This window comes from Chenopodium quinoa, unplaced genomic scaffold (genome assembly GCF_001683475.1).
Source record: "Chenopodium quinoa cultivar QQ74 unplaced genomic scaffold, ASM168347v1, whole genome shotgun sequence".
Classification (NCBI taxonomy): domain Eukaryota; kingdom Viridiplantae; phylum Streptophyta; class Magnoliopsida; order Caryophyllales; family Amaranthaceae; genus Chenopodium; species Chenopodium quinoa.
In genome coordinates, this window is record NW_018743212.1 from 3,294,901 (window position 1) to 3,304,982 (window position 10,082).

A 10,082-nucleotide genomic window follows, 5' to 3' on the forward strand; every position below is an offset into this window, starting at 1 on the left:
CACACTAGTTCCAGTTTAATACTACAATTCTATTATCACACCAATTCCAAAAATCAGTTCTTCTAAATTACAAGTATATATGAAAACCTCCCTTAAAAATTAAAGAGAATAATCAATACATGTAGTCATGTACACATCTGATAACAATTCTAACAATGGGACAATATATTGCAAGTAGCAATACCTACCTATTATATAATTAAAAAACATGAGCATTACAACCTTTATGATAAGATCTAACTCCATTCTCTTATTCTCTAGGTAAAAAATGACCAATACCAAAAGCTATTGTGATCTCAATACTTACAAAAGGCAAAAAAGAGTATAACAATCGGAAAAGCGCTTCTTCTCCATTACATACTGTACAAATAATACAACATCTATCATCGTGCATGAACACCAGCCACGTGTCCAGCTGACGCATACTCACTAGTGGGTCCCATTGCGCACTCTCCTTAACCCTACTTAGTACACCATTACCAAATACAATGCCTAAATCATAAATAATCTATCTCTTCATCTATATAAACCCTTCATTTTACATCATTACCTTCATCTCAACCTTCTCATCCTCCAAATTCTCCTACAACATTCATACACTTACTGTTTATACATTATTCTCCTCTTCATTTTCCCCAACTTACTATAACTCGAACCGACCATATAACATTTATACATATCTCAAGTTTTTATTTGTAATACCCCGTCAGCAGTGTTACTGTTATCATATGGGGACGGTGCTAGAGGATCATCAGTACGTGTATCCTAACATGAATATGGAGCAATGTAAGAGCCGAGTGGCGGTGCCACCACCTCAGCCGTTTTTCAAGTCTCTACAAGGCTCATTGAAAGAGACATTCTTCCCCGACGATCCCTTGAGGCAGTTCAAAAACCAGCCAAGGTCTAGGAAGTTCATACTAGGGTTGCAATACTTCTTTCCCATCCTCGAGTGGGGGCCGAAGTATACGTTGAACTTCTTGAAGTCGGACCTCGTTGCCGGGATCACCATTGCTAGCCTTGCTATCCCCCAAGGGATCAGCTATGCTAAGCTTGCCAACTTGCCCCCAATTCTTGGACTATGTAAGTTGTAGTATAGTAAAATAATACTCATGTTGATAAATTTAATTATTTATCTTAGTGTTCTACTTTATGAAACTATTAATTAGAAATTAAAATATGAGATACTATATTTAACTATTTTAGATGTTAATATCTTAATCTGATTCGAAATAAAGCTACTTGTACATATGATGATTTAAGTATCTTCATGCACTAAAGTGGAAGAGATTAATTAGTCAACTTATCTTTTTAAGGGGCTAATTAGTAATGTAAGGACAGCTACTTTTTCTTAAATAAAACTACGTTTAGTGCAAAATTAGAGTTTTAAATTTTTAATGACAAATAAGAGCGAGTGTTTTGTATTAAAAAAATAGTAATAATGTGGAGTGCATGACTGTTTAGTAGTAATCTTAATTAAGATTCTGAATGTTGCAAGTGGTGTAGAGAGACTGGAGAGCACTAAATTATATAACTATAAATATATACTTCGTAATAATTTAGGCATATTTATATACTATATACGTAGTATATGCACACTAATTAGTAGGAAAGCCTAACACGGTTATAATGTTGTTTCATTCTAAAGTAAACGAATCTTATAATTAGTCATTTTCATTAATCAATGATATAAGACAACTTATACGAGTTATATGTATACTATCTAGGTTAAAAAATTTACTAAAGTTTATTCATGTTTTTTACAGTAATTAAGTGGTAACATAAGTTTATTCATTATTTCAACTAATTTATATTATATTGATTTATTTACGTAGTACAAACATATAAGATTAATATCACGATTCACGACTAACTAAAAGTTCAATTATTGCTAATAACTAGTAGAACTAATTAATTAACATGATGGTATGTACGATGTGATCCGAGTGAATGATTTAATCAATGACCATGTCATTCGATTACCAGACAACATTAAATTAACTTTTTTTGTGATATATTATCAAGAATTAATTTTATTTTGTGGATCTTTAAATAATCAGATTCTAGCTTTGTTCCACCTTTGGTCTATGCCATGATGGGAACTTCTAAAGATGTGGCCGTAGGAACCATCGCGGTGGGGTCACTCTTGACGGGAGCTATGCTAAGCACCGCCGTTGATCCGAACCAGAATCCGAAGCTGTTCCTTCACCTTGCTTTTACTGCCACCCTTGTTGCTGGAATTTTTGAAGCCACTTTAGGCCTATTAAGGTCGGTACAGTAAATTTATTTTACACAAAGTTTTATATGTGGCTGATTAAAATGTGTGGCCGGAGTTACTTATTTAGGGATTATTTATTCAGGGGTTACTCGGTTAATTGGTCAGGAGTTATTCTCACACAGAAAACGTGCTAACCGAATGAGTAACCTCATTATAAGTAACCCGTGAACGACTGAGTAAACCCTAAATAAATAATCTCGACCACACAATGTGGACGGCCACACAGAAAAAGCACAGTTTATTTTATTGTTCTTTATACTTTTAACGTTGTTGTACCAATAATATGGATAAAGCTAATTAATTTTTTTTAACACATGACAGTACACAATTTCACTCAAAACTCTTCTACATATAACATGTACCAAGTACTTATATAATAACAGTTGCGCAACTTGCACTATCTACATATTTTCACTCGCTCAATTTTAATAAGGGTATGAATCACTTTAACTATGCAAATATATACTATGCAAATATATACTAAATCGTTCATGAATCACTTTAACTATGCAAATATATACTAATATCTACATAAATCGTTCATGAATCACTTTAACTATGCAAATATATACTAAAATAGTACTTCGTATATGTGACTATAATTTTCACTTACAGAGAAATATCTTTGAGAAGCAAGTGGCCATATCTAAGTAGAGATTTAAGTTGATTTTGGGTGCATTATTCATCTTTTTTCATACCACTTTCTCCATATATTTAGATTGTGATTGGTCAGAAAATAGTGGGAAAAATGCCAGTAAGATCGCTGTTTGGGAGCATGGGGTAAGGTTCGATTCACCTTATCGAAGCATATGCTATCCAAATATCCAATGTTACAATTTCTAATATTTGTGCATATTTTATGCCAAGGAATAAAATTATTTGCACTCACAAACACAATAAGTCACGCATTATTAGACAAAAAAAGGGTTTCAGAGATAGCACTTTTTTTGAAATTATTGTTGGAATTTTAATTTCTTACTTTTTGATCTTAAACTTTATTTTTTCAATGCAGTATTAACGTGAAAAAAGATAAGAATATTGATTTTTCCCATATGGAGATTTTTTTTGTTTGTCTCCTGGGACATGATTTTGCTAAGATCTATTTAGGCTAATTGTCATTCACTATAAAACTATAAAAGTGTACAATTATAAAAAGTGTATATAAATTAAGGGTTTTGCTTATATGATATACGAGTTGAGTACTTGTATATCTCTAAAATCAATTCGATAACATTATCAACTTTGAAATATGATATGCGAGTATACTTTTTTTTGATAATACAATACAATTTGATCTAAAATGACTAATGGGCAAACGACAAATTTAATATGCAAATGTTAATACTAGAGTGTTGAGTCGGTATGTATGTATAGATTGATGAGTTAATTCTAAATTAAAATAGATAATTAATTGTTTGATTAATAATGATGATAATAATGAAGGCTAGGTTTCATAGTGGATTTCTTATCACATGCAACAATTGTGGGATTCATGGGAGGAGCAGCAACAGTGGTGTGTTTGCAACAACTGAAAGGAATACTTGGACTCACTCATTTTACTAAATCTACAGATATCATTGATGTTATGCATTCTGTCTTTTCCCAAGAACACCAGGTACTATATTTGTTTTCTTTAATTACTAATTATACTTGATGTACAAAGTTTAATTAAACCATCCACTTGCTTTTTAATACAGTACATATCTTCATCAATGATCTTTTGATTAATTTTACATTTCATAATGTAAAATGTTGAGTATTTAATTTGTTTTGACTAGACAAATTGCCAAAAATTGATTTTTTTGTAATTGTGCAGTGGAGATGGGAAAGTGCAGTACTAGGATGTGGTTTCCTCTTTTTTCTTCTTCTCACTAAATACTTTGTAAGTTTAACCTATATTATTTCTTAATGTTCTTGACACTTATTATATGCATGCACAAGATCCAGTTGAAAAATGAAGACATTAAGTCAAAAAGCGGGGTTGTAAGTGACAAAAGTAAGTATACCCTGTATAAGTTTAGAAAACCATGAATGAGAAAAAGGAATAGATGTAGGATATATCATAGAGTAAGTGTCTATGTTTACGCGATTTTTGTGTCTTTCCTTTCCGGTTACTAATTACGTGCTGCTTATTGGTACTATAAAAATGCAGAGCAAGAGAAAGCCAATATTCTTTTGGATATCAGTGATGTCTCCTTTGATCTCAATCATATTGGGAAGCCTACTTGTCTATCTCACCCATGCTGAAAATCATGGTGTCCAAGTGGTAAGTTTTAGACTTTTAGCGACGTCTTATCTCAATATTCTACACTTTTGTTATTATGTATATGACTCATGCTTCTTAAATTAATTGATTGCCAGTTCTTCTTATATCAATCATATCACTTTTTAGAGATAATCAAACCTTTACGGTGTGTTTGGATAAAGAAATGGAAAAAAAAAGAAGGGGAGGGAAGAGAAAGGGAGGGGAGGAAAGAAAGATGAGTTTTCCTTCCAAATCTCTCCATTATTGGATAGCTCAATTTCTCACAATATAATCCCTCCATTTCTCTTCCCTCTAATTCCTTTCCTCCCTCAATTTTTATCCAAATGAAAGATAGTTCATTCTTTCATTTCCTTTCCCTTTCTTTCCCTCCATTTCCTTCAATCCAAACAAAGTGTTAAAGTAGCAAAAACACATAAACATAAAAGTACATTGACAAACACATTAGATCAACACAACATTTGAACTTGGAAAATGACCTCCTTGATTAATATAAAATCCATAAATATTATCAAATATAGTGAAAGTTAGATAAATACAAGGCAAAAACACAACTTTAAAAACATAACATTTTATATAACAATTATTGAAGACAACCTTCTATACTTATTACAGATTAAATTATTAAAAATAATATTATCAAACTCCTTGTACTTATTCGATCTTTTTTATTCTTCTCATTTAGAATATCTTTGTAAAACGAAAAAAAAAGGGGACAAACTAGGAAAAACAAAGAGGATAAGCGGGTGTGTACGTTTTGAAAGTAGCCTATTTGGGGCATATATAAATTAACAAGTTTCTTGGTATATTTAAGAAAATAAAATTGACAGTAGAATATCAACTAATTTAATTGGTTAATGTCTTGACTCTCGAGGGATGGTACTTAAGATCTGTGATCAAATCCCGTCTATATTATCTGTCCTTCTGGTGTTTTGAAAGTTAGCCAAAAATGAGATCTACACAATGTAATATCCAGTAATAGTGGTAACCTTGGACCACAGTCCACGACATAAGTAGTGAGTTCCATTCCATACATAAAATCAGAACTCTGAAAAAGAATATTGGTCTGTGCCACTAAATCCATACCCACTATACATTTTAAATCTTGACGTATTACTAAAGTAGGGCCCACCACTAGTTGTTGGGCCCTCAAGCTATTAAATAAATGGCTGTTTGCCATGAGGAAGTCTTTGGGCTGGCCCATTATATCATAATTGGTTGTGTGAAGATTCCTATATATGGCAGAATCTTCCTTTTTATTTGGGGGTGTATTTATGCACATACATGCATGGGACAGCCCCACTAAACAATTATACTGAATAATTTGTATACTTTGTGAACATTTAGGGGTGCATTAGTGATTTGATCCATAAGGGCATTTAATGTAGATGATTGAGATTTGATCCAACATTTTGGCTATCTACGGATATGTCTTTTAATAATTTAACTAACAAAGCTAGTTGGCACTCAGATACCAATGAATTGAATATATTATATACCAAAGATAAGATTTGACGAAAAGTTTCAGTTTTATCAATATATGAACGAATGAATAATCATTGAGCTTTCATTTTTGATGGATATGCAGATTGGGTTCTTGAAGAAGGGCATTAATCCACCTTCTTTTGGAGACTTTGTATTGTACTCTCCTTACTTTCCGGTGGCTCTCAAAACTGGCATTGTTACCGGTATCATTGCTATGGCGGTGAGTTGCTACATCTTTGCCTTAATCTTCTTACTAAGCAAGGATACAACAATATTTCTTATACAATTGCTGCACCACATCAAAAATATAACCTAACCTCTTATGACCTTAGCTTGGAATATATGGTTTCGTAAGATTTCTTATACGACTTTTTTTGCACCACGTCAAGGTCGTCCACATAACTTATTTATGAACAAAAATTAAAGTGCATGCCTTAATTAATTATTATGATATAATCAAATGCAGGAAGGAATTGCTGTGGCAAGAAGCTTTGCTATGTTCAAGAACTACAATATTGATGGGAACAAAGAAATGGTTGCCTTTGGGGTGATGAACATTATTGGCTCTTGCACTTCTTGTTATCTTACCTCAGGTATACATTAAATTTTACATATGATATAATTAACTAATTAAAATTAGTGTAATAGCTTCACCAAAATAAATTAGCGTAATATAGAAGTACTTCAAAATGATTAAGTTTTCTCATTATACTAACCTCAAATAAATCACTTGCTAGGTCCATTTTCGAGGTCAGCTGTGAATTACAACGCCGGGTGCAAAACAGCATTTTCAAACGTAATCATGTCAATTGCTGTGATGATCACACTTCTATTCCTCACACCATTGTTCTACTACACTCCTCTTGTGGTCCTCTCATCCATTATCATGTCTGCTATGCTCGGCCTTATAGATTATGATGCCGCGGTTCATCTATGGAAAACAGATAAATTTGATTTTGTTGTTTGCATTAGTGCCTACATTGGCGTGGTTTTTGGCAGCGTTGAAATTGGCCTAGTGATCGCGGTAAGTATTAGTTACAAGAAAATATAAGTTCAAATAAGGGTTAATAATAAGCTCTATTCAGAACATGCTAGCTAAGTAATTAACATTGTTTGTAATAAGTAGGTTGCATTGTCCGTGTTGAGGGTGTTGCTATTTGTGGCTAGACCAAGGACCACGGTCCTGGGTAATGTGCCGAATTCGATTTGCTATAGGAGTGTTGATCAATACCCTGCAGCTCAAACTGTGCCAGGAATTCTCATACTTGAAATTGGTGCTCCTATATATTTTGCCAATTCTACTTACTTAAGAGAAAGGTAATTCAAAAGAATAGTTCTTTATGTTTTTTATATATAATGAATAGCATTTTTTTAATTAGGAATTTAGATTATTAATTATATACTTATATGAATAATTGTATGCTTGTTCTTAGGATTTCGAGGTGGATCGATGATGAGGAAGAGAGGTTGAAGTCATCTGGAGAGACTAGTTTACGTTATGTAATTTTGGATATGAGAGGTACGTTATATATAAAAGTCATAAAAATGGCAATAAGGCCAATAACCAATGTTTTTGTTTGTCTAGCTAAGTGGTAGGATTCTTGTTACCCTAAGGTTACAAGTTCGAATCTTACCACTATTTAGCTCTTGGGAGTCAACAACTCTAGACCACAACATACTGTGTGGTTGTTATTATATAAAGGCGAGTTTAAACTCGTGACATAAACTAAAAGACTAAATTCGGTATTATTGCAGCCGTCTCATGCATTGATACAAGTGGAATCAGCATGTTTGAAGAAGTTAAGAAGATCATTGACAGAAGAAAGCTTCAGGTATACATAGTTTCACAATAGTTCAATCTTAAAAGTACGAAAATCGATTCATATTATCTTACTAAAAGTAATATTGTTTCTTATTTTTATGTGTTCTTTTCTTGTAAAATTCAGCTTGTATTAGCAAGTCCAGGAGGAGAAGTGATGAAGAAATTGGACAGAGCCAAATTCATTGAAAATTTAGGGCAAGAATGGATACATTTGACCGTTGGGGAGGCAGTTGGAGCATGTAGGTACACGCTTCATACTTACAAGGCTGATGGTCAACCCGAGACGTGGAGCAACAATGTTTGACTCGTTTTAAATTATTGATAAATTTGCTAGTATATTAATTAATTTTGTTTTGGTGCTTAATCATAAGAAATTAAGAACAATTACATTAATTAGGTGGGGAAGAAGGTATTTATAGCAACTTAATGAAGTTTAGAGAGAAGTTGTGATTCTATATATATTGGAAGCTTTTTATACCTTCCAAACCATCAACATGTAAAACTATTTTGTAGTGCATCAAAATGATGCTATATTGTGTATATTTAAGAATCATGATAAAATATTTCATGAAATTTGTAATATTCTTCACATTGTAATGTATTGTACGTCATTGCTACTTAGCTTCTTTATCCTTGTATAAATTAAAGGTCCTTTCTTTATAATCTACTCCTATATATAATGAATTACCTTTTGTTATGTGTGTATGAATAATACTATATGTAGTCGATTGGTTCTCTAGTTTATCTTTCAATCACACAGTTCGACAAGTTTAATATATAACATTGTATTCAAAAAGTTTACACTTTCACATAGATACTTAATCATTGAAAACAAAAAACATACGTAGTATATAATGACAAGATTATCATAGGATAGATTACTGACAGTATAGTCAATCATAATTTTAAAAATCATAATAGTCCTAGCTCCGCCTAAGGGCTATGTTCTTGTTTATTACTTTCTATCCTTATTGACTTGGTGACTAACAAAGCTTCCAAATAAAGATATAATAATTCAACATTTTCTTATTAAATTACATCCAATTTGCATGTTTATGATGTTAATTAATTAGGCCCTAGTAGTTTATTTAATTTGTGAAATGCTGTTAGCTTAGCTTTAATTTTCATTGTTTAGATGATTGATGATTTAATAACATAATAACATATACTGTATGACTAATATGAGTGCTTAATCTGAATTATACTCGTGAATTAATTGGTGGAGACCTTTTAAAATCACGGACCTTGGGAAGGCTTAACGTAATAATAAGTTAAATTACTTAATAATTAACTACATGTAATGCAACTTGATGCTTGAGAGCTGTATTTTAGCTAATATATACTTGTATGTTGTTTCGGGGTTTTCTGATGTCCTGCGGGAGAGTTACAATTCCGAGACTGGAACCGGACGCCTGTACCTGCAAAATAACGGAGACTCCTGAGAGTTCCGCCTCCAACGGTCAAGTTAGTACCTGATTAAGGAGTTATTAATACGGAAATTAAAGTACTAAGATCTCTCTAGGTGAGAGTGCTTAATGTTGGTAATCTGCGTCGTTAGCGAGATTAGCCGGTTGTTGGTGTTCCGTAATATTTCTGTTCTTCTCTGCTTGATTTCTTGATTTCTCGATTGCCTAACTAATGAGGATTAATTAAGTATTTATAGCCTTGAGAAGCGTGCCACTCTCTAGGTTCAGGGTAAACCTAGAGCTGAGCGGGCCTCTAGACAAGATTGGGCCTTGATGGCCGGTTTTCCCATTTGGCATGGGTGGACACGTGGCGTGTCTCAATTGGTCCGTAGAGGACGTATCTGTGATTGACACGTGGCAGGCTCCTGTTGGCCTTCGTGAAGGACACGTGGCGGAACCTGGTTGGTCCACTTGTCAGGCGGTGATTGGTGGATAAAAATCCCCTAATCATTTGCCCCTCACAGGTGGCACGTGACTGGTCACGTGTCGCCTGTGATAGGTGTCGCACGGTGACAGGCGACGGCCTGTTACAAGTGTCACCTTGCAAACGGCCGAGAGATTTTCCCGCCCAAATTTTGAATTTGGAAGCGACCTTTCGCCTTCTCACCTTGCCTATATAAGGAAGTGCTGACTTTGGTCATTTTCACATTTGAGAACTTTGCGAGAACATTCGGACCCCTGAACTTGCTCTGACATTTCGGACCTTTTCTGCCTACCGCCTGTTCTGACAAGCCGACTGCACCGGACTTCCAGAACTTCATCAACCGTCAC

At 33.6% G+C, this 10,082-nt stretch overlaps 1 protein-coding gene across 1 annotated transcript; it reads left to right on the forward strand.

Moving 5' to 3' along the window:
* Nucleotides 1–523: 523 nt before the first annotated feature.
* LOC110734456 (sulfate transporter 3.1-like) lies at nt 524–8,508 on the forward strand. Its single transcript, XM_021914613.1, has 12 exons — nt 524–1,080; nt 2,058–2,265; nt 3,719–3,890; nt 4,092–4,157; nt 4,428–4,541; nt 6,127–6,243; nt 6,490–6,616; nt 6,761–7,047; nt 7,150–7,340; nt 7,457–7,542; nt 7,779–7,855; nt 7,970–8,508. Exons 1-12 carry the CDS (start codon nt 729–731, stop codon nt 8,147–8,149), a joined length of 1,977 nt encoding a protein of 658 aa, XP_021770305.1. The 5' UTR covers nt 524–728; the 3' UTR covers nt 8,150–8,508.
* The last annotated feature ends 1,574 nt before the right edge of the window (nt 8,509–10,082 follow it).

Bases quoted from the DNA above. Each gene is read 5' to 3' on its own strand.
- LOC110734456 (XM_021914613.1), top strand. From the start codon at position 729: ATGGGGACGGTGCTAGAGGATCATCAGTACGTGTATCCTAACATGAAT. The intron at 6,244-6,489 runs GTGAGTTGCTAC...AATCAAATGCAG, and splicing joins CCGGTATCATTGCTATGGCG to GAAGGAATTGCTGTGGCAAG. The intron at 7,856-7,969 runs GTATACATAGTT...TGTAAAATTCAG, and splicing joins TTGACAGAAGAAAGCTTCAG to CTTGTATTAGCAAGTCCAGG.